This window comes from Euleptes europaea, chromosome 1, assembly GCF_029931775.1.
Source record: "Euleptes europaea isolate rEulEur1 chromosome 1, rEulEur1.hap1, whole genome shotgun sequence".
Classification (NCBI taxonomy): Eukaryota; Metazoa; Chordata; class Lepidosauria; order Squamata; family Sphaerodactylidae; genus Euleptes; species Euleptes europaea.
Genome location: NC_079312.1, coordinates 27,879,492 through 27,899,618, shown reverse-complemented (window position 1 = coordinate 27,899,618; position 20,127 = coordinate 27,879,492). Strand labels below are relative to the sequence as shown.

At 42.8% G+C, this 20,127-nt stretch overlaps 3 protein-coding genes and 1 pseudogene across 3 annotated transcripts; 1 reads left to right on the top strand and 3 right to left on the bottom strand.

Annotated features, from left to right (window-relative positions):
• Positions 1-307: 307 nt before the first annotated feature.
• Positions 308-1,234, bottom strand: LOC130474393 (olfactory receptor 2T27-like; annotated as a pseudogene).
• A 2,988-nt stretch (positions 1,235-4,222) lies between these two features.
• LOC130474373 (olfactory receptor 2Z1-like) lies at positions 4,223-5,149 on the top strand. Its single transcript, XM_056845955.1, has one exon. The coding sequence runs from the start codon at positions 4,223-4,225 to the stop codon at positions 5,147-5,149; it is 927 nt and encodes a 308-aa protein (XP_056701933.1).
• Positions 5,150-11,065: 5,916 nt separating this feature from the next.
• LOC130474354 (olfactory receptor 2AJ1-like) lies at positions 11,066-11,992 on the bottom strand. Its single transcript, XM_056845933.1, has one exon. It carries the CDS (start codon positions 11,990-11,992, stop codon positions 11,066-11,068), a length of 927 nt encoding a protein of 308 aa, XP_056701911.1.
• Positions 11,993-18,702: 6,710 nt separating this feature from the next.
• On the bottom strand, positions 18,703-19,641 carry LOC130474346 (olfactory receptor 2A1/2A42-like). The gene has a single exon (XM_056845921.1). It carries the CDS (start codon positions 19,639-19,641, stop codon positions 18,703-18,705), a length of 939 nt encoding a protein of 312 aa, XP_056701899.1.
• Positions 19,642-20,127: the final 486 nt, after the last annotated feature.

Sequence of the window (20,127 nt, the reverse complement as noted above, 5' to 3'; positions counted from 1 at the left end):
TATCCACCTATGGGTGTTGGAGCACAGTAAAGCCTGGAAATACTGGGAATGGAAGAACGTGGAAAACTTGAGACCTCATCAGTCTACAAAAATGCATGTTCTCCATGATACAAAATTGGGTACCTGCAGGGCCTACTGTACCACAATCCAACTAAAGTTGTTATTCCCAAGCTGCCACCATTGGTACAATGTTGTCAAGATAGCCTCATGTTGATGACTTATAACATTTGGGACTGTTAAATCTCCCAATGAATCACTTATTTTATCATAAACGGAGGATGTGATACATATTTTCTGACATCATCGATCAAACTGTATGTTTCCTGCATAATTTTTTTGCTGCTTCTAGAACATCTCAATTTCTCAGGCTGTAGATGAGTGGGTTTAGCATGGGAGTGACAATGGTACAAAACAGCGGGACCATATCATCTTGGAACGGCGTTCGATAAGACATGGGTCTCAGATACTTGAACATGGCTGCCCCATAGAAGAGTCCCACCACTAACAAGTGTGACAAGCAAGTGCCAAGAGCTTTGTGGCTCTTCCCAGTTGACCTCAGCACTGTAACAAGGATACAAGTGTATGAGACCAGAATGGTTAACAAAGAGGGGAGAAGCACCTCAGCGCTAATAAAGAATGACACTCGTTGAAAGGCAGACAAGTCAGAACATGACAACCTCAGCATTGATGGCAAATCACAAAAGATATGTTGAATCACATTTGAGCGACAGTAGTGCTGCAGCAGCACATAAACAGCAGGCACCAAGGCATTCAAAAAGGCACCACACCAAATGGCCACTGTCAGAGACAGATAAATATTCCTGCTCATGAGGAGGGGATATTGCAGAGGTTTGCATATTGCCACATATCTATCATAAGACATCACACCAAGGAGAAAGAATTCTGCAGCAGCCAACAATACTATGAAAAATAGTTGAACAGAACATCCTGTCAGGGTAATGTCATTCCTTTTTGTTAAAAAATTTACAGACATTTTGGGGCCAATGGCAAGAGTTTGGCAGATATCCATGATAGACAGTTGACTCAGGAAAAAATACATGGGGGACTGAAGACCAGAGTCCACTTTGATAAGGTAGAGAAGGAGGCAGTTTTCGGAAAGTCCCATAAGGAACAAAAAGATCAGCAGACTGAAAACAGCAGCAGGGGCCTTTGACTGGCTTAGAAACCCCAAGAGGATAAATTCCATCCATGAGGTTGCGTTGTTCTTTTCCATTTCTTCCTCAGTTGGCTCGTTTGGATCTTACAAGAGAATGAGAGAAATGGAGGGGAAAGAAGTGGTGACAAAAATCCTGTGGCTTTGGCAAGGGTGGAACAACAGTTTGCATGAAAACTCAGTCAGTTGTCCCCGTGTGTGACAATATTTTGTTAAATACTGTTGGCTCGAATGAATCCAAAAGATACTTTTTGACTGAAACAATTAAAAATGAAATTCCAGATACAGTTTTGTTTGATGTGAACATTAATGTGCTTATCAAACCTTAATCAAATGCCTTTGTTTTTCTAGACAATGAATCAGTTTTCACATCAACCATAGGTAGTCTACAGTTGCCACCTTACTGAAATTGGGATGGACTGTGAAGTTTTCCTATGACAGAATCATTTTCAGAATTTACTGTCCACCTGACTTTCTATTCCCTTTGATTCGAACTGAATGGCAGAAGTTTCTGGGTGCAAAGTGGCACAGTTCAGATGTATGTTTTAGGAGCCACTGGAGAAAATACATCTTTGATAGGACTCTTATTCTTACAACAGTTGTGTGCAGAGAAGTCATCTGCAGTGAACGGACCATTTGTTAAGTAGAAGAGGCATAGATATTCCATGAAAGGTTCCCCTTATCTGTGATCAAAAGTGTAAGTGGTGTAGTGGTTAAGAGTGGTGGTTTGGAGCGGTTGACTCTGATCTGGAGAACTGGGTTTGATTCCCCACTCCTCCACCTGAGCAGTGGAGGCTAATCTGGTGAACTTGATTTGTTTCCCCACTCCTACACATGAAGTTACAGCTCTCTTAGAGCTCCCTCAGCTGCACCTACCTCACAGGGTGTCTGTTGTGGGAAGGGGGAGGGAAGGTGATTGTAAGCCAATTTGATTCTTCCTTCAGTGGTCGAGAAAGTCGTCATATTAAAAACTTCTTCTTCTTCTTCTTCTTCTTCTTCTTCTTCTTCTTCTTCTTCTTCTTCTTCTTCTTCTTCTTCTTCTTCTTCTTCTTCTTCTTCTTCCATCCCTGGATACGGAGAAAAACTTGGAGGGAACACAGAAGATGAGATTAGCTTCTGCTCCCTCCACCCCAAATTCCTTGGTGCCCTCCAGCCTTGCAAGAAGAAATGTGAAACTTAAATGGAGAAGCTGGTTCTCAACTGAACACCCCAAGCAGCTGTGAGCTGACTTTTGCTTTTCCCTCACAAAATTTGTTCCTGAATCCCTGCAGTGCTGTGTTGCAGCAAGACGGTCATGGCAAACAGCCACAAACAGCTGACCCACACTCTGTGTGCCATCAAGTTGCAGCTACAGTGACCCCTAGTGGGGTCTTCACGGCAAATGATTAAGCAGAGGTGGTTTGCCATTGCCTGCCTCTTCAAAGTCTTCCTTGGAGGCCTCCCTTCCATGAACAGGCCCAGCTTAGCTTCCCCGAGATCTGATGAGATCAGGCTACATTGTACCATTCCACATCCCTGAATCATAATACTACTGGCTATGTACCATCATGTCTACAGATAAGGACAGTACCCAGGAATGTCAGACCACAGCAACACTTTGCCACTGTAACCCTGGTAGTGACATGGACATGGGTGGCATGATAGTCTGACATCATCAGACATCATCATATTAGGGGCGGAATGGGTTGTTTGTTGGCGTGCTAAGTGTCCCAAGCTTCTGTCGTAGCAGGCGTGTTAGTGTAAGGTGCTGCTGGGATAGTTTGTAGCCTTGACTTTCCCATACATGATCTTCATTCATTAATGTCTCCTTGTGAATTCCTGTGAAAACACTCCACCGACTGGTATCTCCATCTTGCTGCTAAAACACTAGAACCTGATGAAGTTGGTAATGCCCTATGAATGCATATGTTCTCGTTATTTAAAAAAAAATCACTCACACATAAAGCTGTCTTATATTGAGTCAGACTATTGGGCTATCAAGGGAAGCATTGTCTACTACTCCAACTAGTAGGAGCTCTCCAGGTTCTCAGGTAGATGTCTTTCATGTTGTGTGTGTGGGTTAAGTGCCGTCAAGTTGCTTCCGACTCATGGCGACCCTATGAATGAAAGTCCTCCAAAATGTCCTAACTTTGACAGCCTTGTTCAGATCTTGCAAATTGCAGGCTGTGGCTTCCTTTATTGAGTCAATCCACCTCTTGTTGGGTCTTCCTCTTTTCCTGCTGCCCTCAACTTTTCCTAGCATGACTGTCTTTTCCAGTGACTCTTGTCGTCTCATGACATGACCAAAATACGACAGCCTCAGTTTAGTCATTTTAGCTTCTAGGGTCAGTTCAGGCTTGATTTGATCTATAACCCACTGATTTGTTTTTTTGGCAGTCCACGGAATCCGTAACACTCTCCTCCAAACACCACATTTCAAAGGAATCTATTTTCTTCCTATCAGCTTTCTTCACTGTCCAGCTTTCACACCCATACATAGTAATAGGGAATACGATGGCATGAATTAATCTAGTCTTGGTGGCCAGTGACACATCCTTACACTTCAAAATCTTTTTTAGCTCCTTCATGGCTGCCCTTCCCAGTCTCAATCTCCTTCTGATTTCTTGGCTGCAGTCTCCCTTTTGGTTGATGGTGGAGCCAAGGAATAGAAAGTCTTGAACAATTTCAATTTCCTCATTGTATTACATTGCACAAGTATTACAGCAGCCTTAAGTAGATGTGCCATGGTAACTCCTTGCTGCTAGCATGATTATGAAATATGCTGCCATATCTTTCACTTAAATGGCAGAAACTAGGCTGCACATTCAATATGTTCCTGGTAACAGGTATCCATCACGGTCAGTGAAGAACTAAGAACTGGCTTGAGCTGCTCATGAACAACCAAGTGGCAAAGAAATGACTTCTTGCTCCCCACTCAATAAGCCAAATTGGCAGGTTTAAACACCCCTAATTTTACCAGTGTTGAATTAAACAAAATACTGCTGTTACCAACACTCAAAGATTCATTTTTCCTTCACAGAAGATCCCAACAACCCAACTGAAGAGCAAATGGAAAAGAACAATACAACCTTATGGACCGAATTTATTCTGCTGGGTTTTTTAAGCCAAACAAAATCCCCTGCCACTGTTTTGAGCCTGCTGATCTTTATGTTCATTATGGTGCTGTCTGGAAATTGTCTCCTTCTCTATCTGATCCAGGTGGACTCTGGCCTTCACTCCCCAATGTATTTTTTTCTTAGTCAATTGTCCTTCATGGATCTCTGCCAAACCCTCACCATTGGCCCCAAACTAACTACAGACTTTTTAAGGAAGAAGAATGGGATTTCTCTATCAGGATGTACAGTTCAAATATATTTTATAGTGACAATGGCTCTTGCAGAATACTTCCTCCTTGCTGCGATGTCCTATGATAGATATCTGGCGATATGCAAGCCTTTGCAATATCCGATCCTTATGAGGAGGACTATCTGCTTGTCCCTGACAGCGGTGGTTTGGGGTAGTGCCACCCTGCATGCCTTGGTGCCTAGTGTTTATGTGTCGCTGCAGCCTTATTGTGGCTCAAATGTGATCCATCATATCTACTGCGACTTTCCATCCATGCTGAAGTTGTCCTGTTCTGATACTTCTGTCTTTGAAAGACTAGCAATCTTAATAAGCATTGAGGTGCTTCTTCCTCCTTTATCAACCATTCTGGTTTCATACATTTGCATCCTTGTTACGGTCCTGAGGTCAGCTGGAAGAAGCCACAAAGCTCTTGGCACTTGCTTTTCCCACTTGGCAGTGGTAGGACTGTTCTATGGCGCTGCCATGTTCAAGTATATGCGACCCATGTCTTATCGGTCGCCATTCCAAGATGATATTGTCTCATTGTTATGCACCATTGTCACTCCCATGCTGAACCCGCTCATCTACAGCTTGAGGAATCAGGATGTTTTAGAAGCACTAAAAAAATTATTCAGGAAAAGCTATCATTAAATGTTGACCACAAGCTGAACCCAGTGCTCTGCTTAGGATAAAATAAATGACTCACTAAAATGGATTCATAATCCCAAATATAATAAGATAATTCATTGTGGCTCTCTTGGTGGTATTGTGGCAATGGCAGGAGTCTGGTAATGACAACATCAGTTGGTATATGAAAAAAGAGATTCCCTTGAGAGACTGAGAGAACAATCATAAACAGGTCTTCTCTGAATCCTTGTCAAGTCTATTCAGTAGTAGTTCCTCCCAGGAAAGTGATTTTAGGATTGCTCTGTGGATCCTATAAGAATGGAAATATAGAGTAATTTGAGTATTGTATCACAAATAAGAAGATTAAATGTTAAGGAGAAATATGGGCAACATTTGGCACAGACTGTGCCCTTTCTGTTCCATTCCATAATATTTTTCAGTAGCAATGTCAGTAAGTTTATTTATTGTTCAGGAATGCACTAGCTTCTCTATATTTTGTTTATAATGAAGGAAAAGCCTTGCTGTGAAGAAGTTCGGGATGGCTTCTCCAAAGGGAAGTCCCGCCTTTCCAACCCTTTGGAATTGTTTTTGATAGTGTCAATGAGAATACTAATAGGGTGATCCAGTGCATAATATATGTGGTTTAAAAAAAAACAAAAAACTTTTGACGAAGTTTCTTATAAAAGTCTCCTGAGTAGTCCCATGGTGAGGGGGTCTCTTTTGTCTTTTGCTGATCGTAGCATTTGTTGTATTTTCTTGGTGGGTTTAAACACTGTTTGTAGGTTATGTTTTTTCAAAAGTTTCTCCATCCTATCAGTGACTCCTTTAATAAATGGCAAGAATACCTTTCCTATGGGAGACTGTTTTTCTTGAGTTTTCTGATTTTTGTTTGGTTTAATGGCCCTTCTGATTTCATTCTTGGAGTAGCCGTTTGCTAGCAGTGCGTGATTTAGATGATTAGTTTCTTCCTTGAGAAACTGTGGTTCACAGATCCGTCTTGTACGGTCCATTAATGTTTTGATTATTCCTCTTTTCTGTCGGGGGTGGTGGTTGGAGTTTTTGTGTAAGTAGCGATCTGTGTGAGTTGGTTTCCGGTAGACCTTGTGACCTAACTGAAGGTTTGATTTACGGATGACAAGGGTATCAAGAAATGGGAGTTTACCCTCAATTTCCTTTTCCATGGTAAACTGAATGTTTGGATGGATATTATTAAGATGGTTTAGAAAGTCCATTAATTTTTCTTCACCATGGCTCCAAATGGTAAATGTATCATCTACGAACCTGAACCAGACTGTAGGTTTGTAAGGTGCTGATTCTAATGCTGTCTTTTCAAAATATTCCATGTAAAAGTTTGCTATTACTGGACTGAGTGGACTTCCCATAGCTACTCCATCAATTTGTTCATAAAATTCTTGATCCCATAGGAAATAACTTGTTGTCAAACAATGGTGAAATAAGGCTGTTATATCTTCTGGAAAAATCTGGTTAATCAATGAGATTGTGTCTTTTACTGGAACCTTGGTAAAGAGGGATACAACATCAAAACTGATTAATATATCCTTTGGATTGAGTCTTAACGGACTGATTTTGTTGATGAAGTGAGTTGAATCTTTGATGCAAGAAGTGGTTTTTCCAATGTGGTCCTGTAGGAGGGTGGTCAAATATTTAGCTAATTCATATGTTGGGGAACCAATGGCACTCACGATGGGTCGGAGTGGAACAGAATCCTTATGAATTTTAGGTAGTCCATATAATCGTGGTGGTTGTGCTTCAGTCTTGCATAGTTTTCTGTGTGTGTCGGGATGAAGAGTGGAATTCTTGATCAGAATGCTAGTTTTCCTGGTAATTTTGCAAGTTGGATCTCGTTTTAGTTTTTTGTATGTGGCAGGGTCCAGAAGTTCCTCAATCTTCTTTTTGTATTCTTCTGTCCCGCAAAGTATTGACTCAGCCCAAACTGAGTATTGACTCAGCTCAAGATAACTCAGCTCAAACCCACCCCCCTTCTGACTATATATTACTCTTCCTACACACTTGACACTGAGGGGTATTCTTCACGGTGGATTTTGCTTCGGTTTCGAATCGGAGCAAACAATAAACCGATTTAAATAGCTTTTTCATGGCAGCGCAGATTCTCCCCTCATCCCAAGGCATTTTCAATTTTTCACAGGAGAAACAGCGCACTTCTCTGCGCTGCTTACGTCTGCTGCCGCTCATGACTCACCGCTCCAAATCCGCCTAATCCTGCCCACTCTTCCCATGTTCCTGTGTGTGTGTGTTTTTTGGGGGGGCATCCTGAGAGCAGCACATCCAAGCCAAAACCCCCATCACCCTTCAGAAGAGAGGCTGCCAGTCTGCTCTGGGTCTCCCTCCAGCCGGTGCAATCCTATTGTGTCGGGCTATGACATAATCATGGTATTTCTGTGAACATGTGCAGAATTAATTCCATATAGAGCTTAAACACATCATGCAAACTGAGCCACTATAGAGGATTGTGTAATGTATAATGAAAGTCTGTGTCATGCTGACAGGCTAGCTCTGTGTCATGCTGACAGGCTAGCTCAAGGTTAGCTCTATCAAAGCTAACTACTAAAGTTACTCTGGCTTTGTCCTTGAAGGGACAGAGCTGAGCACCTTCCCTTGAAGGGGCAGTGCAGAGCACTTTTCTCTTATCTATCTAAGTGTGCAAAAGTCACCTTTCTGACTCAGCTGCCAGATGTCAGAATCTCAAAGAATACCAAAGGCAGAATACTTGGCCTTTTCAAGGTCTTAAGTTATCTTAATGTACTAAGAGTGCATTAATAGCTGAAATTGTGCTTAATATAGCCTAAAGGCATTATAGTTCTCTCAAGATAAGAGTAATATGCTTCCTTGCTCTACTGTAATCTTGCTAGAGGCAATCCTGCTAACTAATGTAAACAATGACACTTTGCAAGTGACAATGTCAGCTATAATTATGTTTCATGAGTTATATAGTTAAACGTTGTGCTACAGATTTCTAAGTAGTCTCATTTAATGCGTATAGTCCTAACGAAGAGGATGGTATAGAAATTAAATATGTAACGTGATCATGTAACTCAGAAATGAGGGTTTATACTTTAAGCACAGAGGAGTGAAAGGAAAGGATGTCCATATTTGGACAATAAGATATCAGAGGACAGGAGCAGATGCCACTAAGCTCCTGGTATCTGATAAGAGAGAATAAAGGTACCCTTTTGAAGGATAAGGAAGAGGGGATAAAGGAACACTCTTAATGGGTCTAGAAACAGCATAAATACAGCTGCAGAACAGCTGGCACTTTAGAGTGCTATGACTGGCAGACTGCAGCTGTCTGATGTAGCACTTCTCCATCTCAAAAGGCTTGAGATGTAAAACATTGAAACTCTGTCCTTGAGTGGACAGTAGTTCTCAGATATCTTGAAGTAACAAGATCTGGATATTTCAACATATCTTACTTACAGTCTTCTTGTGAGACTGCTCTATTCCTAGAAGAGGATAGAGACCCTTAGAATTCCTGTTCTTTGAATGGGAATCTAAGTGCAGTGATCTTTCCATGTATTGGAACACTGAGAGTCCATTGCATTTATGGATTCTTACAAACTAAGCCTATTTGGCTTACCAATGCTAAGAAGCATCCTGAATACAGGGCTAATAGCTAGACCGCTGAGATTGTGTCAGAACGTCCTCTACTTGACAGCGGGACTTCTGAACCTCCTCAGAGCAAGAGACCAGAGAAGTTCCTGAAGAGAAAGGAGACTCTCTGTACTCTGTGAGATATGCACAATGCACATACACAGATTGGCACAGTCAAAGAGACTGTAAACAGCTTTAAGCTAACACATAGTATTTATATATTCAGCATTGCTGTCTAAAACTAGAAAGAGCATGCATAGCATGTACATAGACAATGCCTGATCTTAATGATGATCAGTTAAGAATATTAATAGAAGTCTTTAAAGGATTCAAGACTTAGCAAATACAGATACTCTGGGATAACTTCATATGTTCTCATAGAGCTTAGATTCTTAGAGGACTCCAGATGATACAGATGACACAGCAAGGTATAGTGTGTCTTCTGTACAGAAATGTTATGATGTTTTGAATGGTTTGAGTTAATGCTTCTAACCAAATCTTTCTCCAAAGAATTAACTATATTTTGACAGGATTTCTGTAACCTTATATTCTGAATGAAGGTGCATTGCACTAAGGATACTTTATGAGTATATTCTGACTAAGATACTCCTTTATGGAGGCATAGAGAATGTGAATGATTACTTGCTACATAAACATGTTTAAGACTAATGATGTCTATCCTTATATGATATTTTAAGGCTTTGCAACCAAAAAGCATATATTATATAATGTAAATAAATGTGTTTTTTATATACTTCTACTCTTGTCCATTATTATAAATTTATTGGCGTGTTCAAGAGATGTCCTAGGAACAATAACAAGTTTCTAGGAACCGTTGATTCCGGTCTAGTGGTGTCTCGCTGAATAAGATAACATATCCCTTCTCAGGAAGGGGTCCTTTCTAAGAGTGTAGGCACTTAACGGCCCGAACCGCGACAGTATGTGTGTGTGTGTTGGGGGGGGGGCATTCTGCGAGCGGCAAAGCCAAGCCAAAACTCCCATCACCCTTCAGAAGAGAGGCTGCCAGTCTGCTCTGGGTCTCCCTCCAGCTGGTGCGATCCTATGTGTGTGTGTGTTGGGGGGGGGGGCATCCTGAAAGCGGCAAATCCAAGCCAAAACCCCCATCACCCTTCTGAAGAGGGGCAGCCAGTCTGCTCTGGGTCTCCCTCCAGCCAGTGCAATCCTATGTGTGTGTGTGTTGGGGGGGGCATCCTGAAAGCGGCAAATCCAAGCCAAAACCCTTATCACCCTTCTGAAGAGGGGCAGCCAGTCTGCTTTGGGTCTTCCTCCTGCCGGTGCGATGCTGTTAGAGTGGCAACTCCCCCAGCCAATCACCGTTCTTGGGGGAGGAGAAAGGAGACGTCCCGGGGAGCGAAGCAAACATTTTTTCATGGGCATCCGAGCAACAAAACGCTCTTCTACTGGAAAGTATGGCTCAGAAGTGGTTTGGATTGCCTCTCTTTTAACCCGGCTCATTTTGCTCAGTGGGGAAAACACGGATCTGGAGTGAATAACCAAAATTTGCCTCCGACGCAAATCAGCATCGAAACAGCAGCAAATCTCTGACACTGTGCTTCAGTGTTACTCCTCTGAAGATGCCTGCCACAGCTGCAGGCGAAACGTCAGGAAAGAAAATACCAAGACCACGGTCACACAGCCCGGATAACCTACAAGAACCAATGAACTCTGACCATGAAAGCCTTCGACAATATATTGAGTTAATGTGTATACATTCTTGTGCACTGTAACTTGGGAAGAATATTATACTTTAGCCTGAGCTGTAGTGTTACTTTGTCTGTAACCAGTTCATCATGCTTCCGACAACTTAAAAACAATTAAATCCTTCTGAGAAGAATAAAACCATTCTGTTCTTTTTAACTTTGCCTCAAGAGACTCGGCATCCTGACAAAAAAATACACACTTAACATTAGGGAATCCACTATTTTATAACCCTCAAAACTAAGCCCCACAAAAATGACCATAGAATATAATCTCAAAGGAGGAAGAGGGAGATTGTCTGACACCTGCATGGCTAAACTCCCCTTGCCGGGAATGAGGGCAGGATAAAAATGCAATTAATAAATAAATAAAAGTACTGGAGGCTGTTACAGGGACTAGCTGATAAAAGTTATTACTTTGACAGAACAATGCCTTGTTATTAAAAGGGAAAAACTGAGGAGTTTCAGGGAGCAGAGATCTACATTGTCCTGAATCCAATACTCCTGGGGCTGCTAAAACCTAATGTTTAGCCATTAGATTAACAAACTTTACATTTAACACAAATGTAGGTCTAGCTGTCCTTCATGTGTATCAACTGCATTTTCCAAGCCATTTTCGCAGTACTGCTAAAACGTCTCTGTTTCTCAGACTGTAGATCAGGGGGTTCATTGTAGGGGTCACAATGTCACAAAACACAGAGACAATCTTATCTTGTTGTGGTGTTCTGTATGATACAGGTCTCATGTATTTAAAACTTGCTGCTCCGTAGAACATGCCCACCACACACAGGTGGGATATGCAGTTGCTAAATGCCTTGTGCCTTCCTTCAATTGACTGCATTCCCAGGACTGTCAAAAGGATGGATATGTAGGAAGACAGAATGACTGAAAAAGGACTAAGAAGTATCACAATGCCAGAGAGGAACAACCCCTTCTCATAGGTGGATGTCTCAGAACAGGACAACTTCAGCATACTGGGAACTGTGCAGAAAAACTGATTGATGACATTTGATTTACAGAAGGGAAGACGGAGCACATAAGTAGTGTGTATCAGAGCATGAACAGAGGCACCGGTCCAGACTCCTGCTGACAAGACGAGGCAGGTCCTCCTGGTCATGAGTACAGGATATTGCAAGGGCTTGCATATTGCCACATACCTGTCATAGGACATCACAGTCAGCAAGAGACATTCTCCCCCTGCCATGGTCAATGTGAAAAACATCTGGATGCCACATCCGGCCAACGAAATTACATTCTTCTTGTTTAACAAGTCCATCGACATTTTAGGAACAATGGTGAATATTTGGCAAATGTCCATAAAGGACAACTGACTGAGGAAGAAATACATGGGGGTCTGAAAATCAGAACCTGTTTGGATCACCAAAAGAAAGACACAATTCCCAAACAAGGCGACAAGGAAGGTAAGTAGAAGAGCACCAAAGAAAACTGTATGGGTTGTTGTGTGGTTCAACCCAAGAAAGACAAACTCTGTCCACGACGTCCTGTTCATCTTGTCCATTTCATTTCACCTAAAGGCATTAAAAAAAAGGCTGGAGATTGAGGCAGAAAGGGACGTCTATGTAAAAAAAAATAAGCAGTTGTATAAAAGGGGGAGAGATATACTATTACACTTATAGTTTTATGATGACATTTGTTATGAGACCAATTCAGTGGGTCCCCAGATCCATTCTAAAAAATAGATTTTTTAGAAAACTATTGTTCAAGATATCAAGATCCTATTATTACCTCAGGTATGAAGACTCGATGAAACGCTCTTATGTTTTGCACTGATACTCAGCGTTATGCCCACAGCCAAGCAGTAAAATGCATCTTATACCCTAGACACCCTTACTAATTGAATACACTGCGATACAACTAAATCAGTTTTTTCCAACACTATGGCTACTGCTTGCATCATCCAGGGAGCTTAAGTCTCACATCTGTGTGTGTGGGGAATATTCTGCCTGACTCTGAGAACTTCAATCTTGACTCCCAAAACTTTTATTCTTATTTGACTGGTGAAGTTGAAATGATTTATATGTGAGATGTAAATGAAGTTACAGAAACAATGAAGCTAAACTGAGTATAGTCACAGTGTTGTTGCTTAGTCTCACTATGATCTCACTGAGTATATCAAGCGCTCCAAGCTAAACTGTCACATCACTCAAAATTGTTTTAAAGAACCTCTTAAGAGGATCATTTTAGAACATAGAGGAACACCAACAGGATGGGGAAGGAAGACTTCCCTGGGGAGGCATTCCAAGTAACAAGAAGGCCTCTTCACTTATAGTTCTCCATTGTATTTCAGATGGTGGTTCATGGAAAACATCTTCTGATGAGGACCACCATGACTTTAGATAATTGTTATAGATAGGGTGCGGGCATGGGTAGGGCAAGGCCCCGAGGTAGTTGGCGGGGTGGCAGTGGGGGAACAGACATGCATAAATGGTCAATAATAAGCTGTTCTGGAGGTCATTAATTCATAGCGACTTGACAGCACGTAACACAAGGGAGAGGCTGTGGCTCAGTTTGTAGAGCATCTGCTTGGCACGCAGAAGAGGTCCGAGCCAGGTTCAGTCCTTAGCATCTCCAATTAAAGGGACTAGGCAAGCAGGTGATGGGAAAGACCTCTGCCTGAGACCCTGGAGAGCTACTGCCGGTGTGAGTAGACAATACTGACATTGATGGACCAAGGGTCTGATTCAGTATAAAGCAGCTTTATATGATGGGGAGGAGCTGTGGCTCAGTGGTAGAGCAACTGCTTGGCATGCAGAAGGTCCCAGGTTCATACCCTGCCATCTCCAGTTCAAGGCACCAGGCAGGTAGGTGATGTGAAAGCCCTCTGCCTGAGACCCTGGAGAGCCACTGCCGGTCTGAGTAGACAATACTGACTTTGATGGACCAAGGGTCTGATTCAGTATAAGGCAGCTTCATGTGTTCATGTTTGTTCATGTGTTCAACCTCCAGATGGTGGTTGGAGATCTCATGCTATTACATCTCCTGGTGACAGAGTTCAGTTCACCTGGAGAAGATGGCTGCTTTGGAAGGTAGACACTAGGGCCTTCTACCCCACTGAAGTCCCTCCCCTCCCCAAACCCCATCTTCTTCAGGTTCCACCTCCCAAATCTCCAGATATTACCAAACCCTGAGCTGGCAAGCCTAATTATGTGTGTGTGTTAAGTGCTGTCAAGTTGCTTCCGACTCATGGCAACCCTATGAATGAAAGTCCTCCAAAATGTCCTGTCTTTGACAGCCTTGCTCAGATCCTGCAAATTGAAGGCTGTGGCTTCCTTTATTGAGTCCATCCATCTCTTGTTGGGCCTTCCTCTTTTCCTGCTGCCCTCAACTTTTCCTAGCATGACTGTCTTTTCCAGTGACTCTTGTCGTCTCATGCCGTGACCAAAATACAACAGCCTCAGTTTAGTCATTTTAGCTTCTAGGATCAAGCCTAATTATAGATACAACTAAAAGCATAAACATATAACAGCAGCTCCACTGATTCAACCGGAAAATCCTTCTAGCCCACCATCCTGCTTCCCATAGTAGACAACTGCAATACAGTTTGTTCTCATGGAAAATTATTGAGTTGGTTTTTATATGCCAACTTTCTCTACCACTTAAGGAACAATCAAACCGGCTTACAATCACCTTCCCTTCCCCTACCCACAACCGACACCCTGTGAGGTAGGTGGGGCTGAGAGAGCTCTGAAAAAGCTGTGACTAGCCAAAGGTCATCCAGCTGGTTTCATGTGGAGGAGTGGGGAAACCAACCTGGTTCACCAGATTAGCATCCACGGCTCAAGTGGAGGAGTGGGGAATCAAACCCAGTTCTCCAAAGTCCACCACTCCAAACCACTGCTCTTAACCACTACACCACTGCTCTTAACCACTACTTAACCACTGATTTGGCAAGAGTAAGCTGAATGTGTAAGCATTATTAATCTGAACACATCCTGGTTTCCATTTTATGGCCTAATAATTGCTTACTCTTGCTTTGCTCTATGACAGCTTTGGCAGATGGTGTGTATGTTCATCTGTGTGGATATGTGTGCAAGAGAACTCCTCTCCCTAATGATATCATACATACTACTATTCAGATCTCTATAAATGTAGGGTGAATAAGGGATGAGTGTGAACAAGCAGGTCTGGCCAAGCCTTTCCTTCCCTAAGAGATTGTGTCAGCCCTAGATAATAGTTTGTAAGATCAAATTTGGGAATAGCAGATGTCTGGTTTCCCCCATGCATAGCATAGAAACCATCTCCTGTAGAGTTGCCACCAGCAGGAAAATTGGGGGGGGGCAGGGGCATGTGAAGGATCAGCTGACTACATAATGTCATGCCTCTCTAGGAAAACTATAGAGTTTTGGGCGATTCCTAGACAGCAGGGCGTAGTGGGGCCAATGGCCTGCTGTGACACAGCCTTTCCAAAACCTATGGGTGCAGCAATTGGGATTGTGCAGCTCTCTGCTAGATGGGGTATAATTACTCTTACAGGGAGCTATCTCTCCCATGGGGGGAGCCCTTACTTCCTAACCCAAAGATAAATACTTGGAGGAGGGAATATGTAGATCTTGTTTAAAAAATATCTCTTGTGTATGAAATCAAGAAAGGGTCCAAAGAGAAACCCAAGTATTTGGAAAAGATTAAACAAAATGGACAAAATGGAGCCAACTGGTTAGTGGTCTACACCATATATATGGGGGAGATTCTCCAGATTCAGCCTTACCATTCATTAAACTTTTAAGCAGGGGTGTCAAACATATGGCCCACGGGCCGGATGCGACCCCTTGAGAGCTCTTATCTGACCCACGAGGCAGCCCCCTCCCCCAATCTTGATCTGGGCTGATGAGCCCACTGTGGGCTCGCCCGTTGAGGCAGGCACCCACCTCCACTCCCGATTGGGGCTGGTGAGGCATGGCCCAGCCCAACCAAGTGACATTTATGCCATATCCAGCCCTCATAACAAATGAGTTTGACACCCCTTCTTTAAAGCATTATTCACAGGGTATTTGTAAGTATGTGGGCACTACATGACTTTAGGTACAATGAAATGATTAGTACGCAGGACATGTGGACCCCAGGTAAACACAAGATAAAGAGGACCAGCATCTTTGGACCCAGTGAATGTGTCTCGCATGACCAGTGGCGGGGCATTTTTCAGACAGTGAACACTTAATGGTATGCCAGTTGATGGTAGAGATGGCACTGGATGTTCTGGCCCTCAATCAATCTTGCTGTGAACTGCCTGAGTATCATCCTAATTCAGATCTGTGAAGTAGACTGTGATGTGTTAGCTGGAGCTGGCTGTACACTAGCAGAATGGGGAGGCTGCTTTAGAACAAAATTCTCATAAGACCTGTCACCTTAGAAAAGAAATGGATACTCTTTATTTTAGACAAATCCATACTGAGATAGGAAAAGCTAGGGTGCAGAGGAATTCTGAGAGCACATATTGCTCTCACTGAGGTGAGAGAGAGAGATAGAACGCACAAACACAGGAAGAGAAGGAGGCAGCAGAAAGGAAGACCCTGAGATATGCATTCTGAGTAAGCAAAGAGACAGCAGCAGAACATGCAAAAGGAAGCATACAGAGGGATCTGACCTAGGGTTGCCAGGGTGGGGACATTCATGTGCGTGTCGCATCAATGTGCGATGTCACTTCTGGTGCGAAATCAGAAGTGAAATCATTGTGTTGGGCTGTCACTCTAGGATCCTACCAAACTCTATGGAAAAACCATATGAGTGTTGGGGAAATCCTAGAGCGTTGCCATGAAACAATGATGTGACTTCTGGTTTCATGCCAAAAGTGTTGTCGCACAATGAAGTGATGCATATTCCCCCCCTTTCCCCCGCCACCCAACCAAGAGGCAGCGGGGCACTGGGGCTGCCAGTGCTAAAGCAGGAGACTTGGCAGCCCTAATATCAGGCGTCTGTCCCTAGCATCCCATAAGCAAACTCATCCAGGCAGGTAGTCCTGAAGCAGTAATACTTTATTAGGAGCAAAAAGTCAGATTAAAGAACTGACTGCTTACATGCAGGTGAGGTTAGTAATGGGGAAACATAGGCAGGTTACATGTTTAAAAGCAATACGGGCTGTGAAAGTAAACATGGCCAAGCAGCCCCGAGATAAGCGGTTACCAGGAAAGGGAGACTAAACATCAGCATAGCTGTGGCAAACAGGACGAACGAAACTGTACACAGATGCTACTGGCATGAGAACCAGGACTTGATGTGGAGCCAGAAACTGACCTAACTCATGTCAAGAGCCTTTACTCCTGCTACAGGGAGCGAGGCCTGACACTACCTTACTTGCACCACTATGCCCCCGCCCCTGAGTAATGGTGTTCTTGGTGCATAATCCTTCACTTCCCACATGACGTTTGAGGGCAGAGTAGTCTGCATAATCCTTCACTTCCCACATGACGTTTGAGGGCAGAGTAGTCTGAGCTACTGTGAAGGGTGGAACAAGTCAAGAACTGGACCCCAAAGTATTATCAAATCATATTATAAAGAATGAGAAACACAAAAGCAATGAAGTCAACGTGTCCTATTGGACCAGTTTAATCCCTTGAAGCAATGCAAACTTGCAAACATATTTTTATTAGGTAACAATTCTGTAAAACCCAGAAGACACGTAGTTGTTGTTATATGTCCAAACTGGTATTCACTGAAGAATACAAGAGCTGCCACCTCGGATCCAGTTGAGTATTCTCCCCCAACAGTGGCTAACCAGATGCCTCTGGGAAGATCTCAAAAAGGACAGGATGGTTGTCTCTTGTTAATTCTTCTCAGCATAGAGGGCCTCGGGGGTTCTTGTTAATGGAGTAAGAACTAAAGTGAATAACAACAAAAGCACATTCTGACTGATACAACATTTAAACACATCTAAATGGAAGAAAATGTCCTTTTTATAGTTTAAGATTGACGTATCACCTTTCTTCATGCCCTGAGAAACATGATCAAGTTTACTAATAAATTTCCGCTTAGCAACATGTGGCTATTTTCCCTAAGTAATGGTGCAGTCAGTTTTGTAGTTTCTGTCCCAGTAGTTCAAATGCAATGTAAAGCTGGTCTAGATTAAATATGGTCCATTTAGAAATGGGGTTTCTCTACTTTTTGCGCTGCATATGCCTAAATAGCACGAGAGTATTTTTCGTGCTTTCTAAAAGTGTCCAAATTCTGTAAAATGTTCAAAATTTATTTTCTACATCGCAATATGAATGAACACGCCACCCCCATTTACTTTTAAAAATAAATAAGCATTCAGTCTCAGTGACCTAATAATAATAACCATTCAATCTCTTATATTTATAATAGAACTATGCAATTATACAAATTAGTTCAAAGTTATAATTTCTTATCACAAAAAACATAAAAGGTAAAAGCACCCATATTCTTTAACTGTCCTTTGCTTTTATTTTACTGGTCTGGGGTATCTCCTTGCCTCTCCCCCCCCCCCCAGAGAGCTAGTCAATTACCAGTTATACATGCCTGAATAATATATGTGCATCAACTTATTCAGAGCATTTGCAAGATACTTTTAAAATTATTTTTTATTGACTTAAGAATTCTGTATATGTATAGAGAACTTTGCCTATGCATATATCTGGACGGCTATTTCCTGTGCTGCCACACCCAGTCAGAATTTGAAGAGATCATGTAAGAAAAGCCAGGCAATTTCTGATCCTCATGTTCATGCAAACGTGGTGTAGTGGTTAAGAGTAGCTGACTTGAGTCTGGAGAATCAGGTTTGATTCCCCACTCCTCCACATGAAGCCTGCTGGGTGACCTTGGGTCAGTCTCAGTTCTCTCAGAATTCTCTCAGCCCCACCTACCTCACAAGGTGTCTGCTGTGGGGGGGAAGGTGATTGTAAGCCACTTTGAGACTCCTTAAAGGTAGAGAAAAGCAGGGTACAAAAGCCAACTCTTCTTCTTCTTCACTACATGGTTTGTGTAATGCACTTATAAGGGACTTGTGATTTTTCAAATTGCCTCTGTCTGTGACCTTAAGGGGGAGAGAAGGTGGCATGGGGTAGCCCAATCTCGTCAGATCATGGAAACTAAGCAGGTCCTTGGAAGGGAGACCACCAAGGAAGACTCTGCAAAGGAAGGCAATGGCAAACCACCTCTGCTTCTCACTTGCCTTGGAAGCCACTTGCTGGGGCCACCATAAGTCGGCTCTGACTTGACAGCACTTTATGCACACACATAACTGAAAGGAAACCCTTGTCATTCTTTACAGATCAGCTTGACCAGGGCTCCCTTGACATCTTTGTTTCTTAGGCTGTAGATAAATGGATTAAACAGAGCAGATACCACATTATAGAAGAGTGAAAACTTCTTGTCCCTCTCTGGGTTGTAGCTGGACGCTGGGCGCATATACATGAACATGGCAGCACTGTAGAAGAGGGTCACAACAGTGATGTGTGAACTACAAGTAGAAAAAGCCTTGAACTTTCCTTCAGTAGAGCGGATCTTCATAACAGCCACAAAAATGAAACAGTAAGACATCACAATCAAAGAAAGAGGGGTCATCAATAGAATCACACCGAGCACAAAGTCCACTACTTCATTGACCCATGTGTCTGCACAGGCCAATTTTAAGATGGCTGGCACTTCACAGAAGAAATGGTTGATCTCATTTGGGCCACAGTAGGGCAACCTCATGGTGAAGCCAGTGTGCATCATGGCAAAGAGAAAGCCACAGGTCCAAGATCCAACAGCCAGCTTGATACATGACGGCCTGCTCATGATGATGGTGTAGCGCAATGGGTGGCAGATGGCAACGTATCTATCATAAGCCATCACAGCATAGAGGATGCACTCAGTTATCCCCAAAGACAGGAAGATGTACATCTGGCCAGCACAGCGAGCATAGGAAATGGTTTTCCTCTTGGAGAGAAGGTGTATTAACATCTGGGGCACTGTGGTGGTAGTGTAGCTAATATCCAAAAAAGAGAGGTTGGCCAAGAGAAAGTACATGGGCGTGTGGAGACGAGAGTCGGTCGTGATGAGTGTGATAATGAGACCGTTCCCCAACAGGGTTAGAAGGTACAGGATCAGGAAGATGACAAACAGCATCAGTTGCATTTTGGGCTGACTTGAGAAGCCCAACAGGATGAATTCCGACACAGAGCTCCGATTTTCCCATGCAAGATCCTCTGCCATCCTTAGTCTAAGAGAGATAAGGTGATAGTCACTTTTTGACAGGGTTATCAGATTTCCATCTCTAAAGGAAGTGCCAAATCAAACTGTTGACATGCCTCAAAGAATGAATCCACACAGGAAAACTAGTTTGATCAAACATGCCACAAATACTTTTTAAAAAGCAGTGCAGGGTCATGGAGAACAGATCCCATGCAAAGGCCTGTAAATGTATGCATAACCTCAAAGGATCTATTGCCATATTTCAAAAATCTGCCCATTGGCCCATGAAGAGTGGCAGGCATGCAGTCTGGCCATACTGCTGTCATCATCTCAGTCAGGGAGACCCATTCCTTAGCGAATATTTTTAGAACACTGTCCTTGATGCAGTTCTGGAGGTAAAAAATGCTGAATGTATGAATGAAAGTTACATTTTAGATGCATGGTGATAAGAACAGTAACCACAACAGGAGTTTTAAACAGTTCATTCTGGTGCCACTTTCTCCAGGA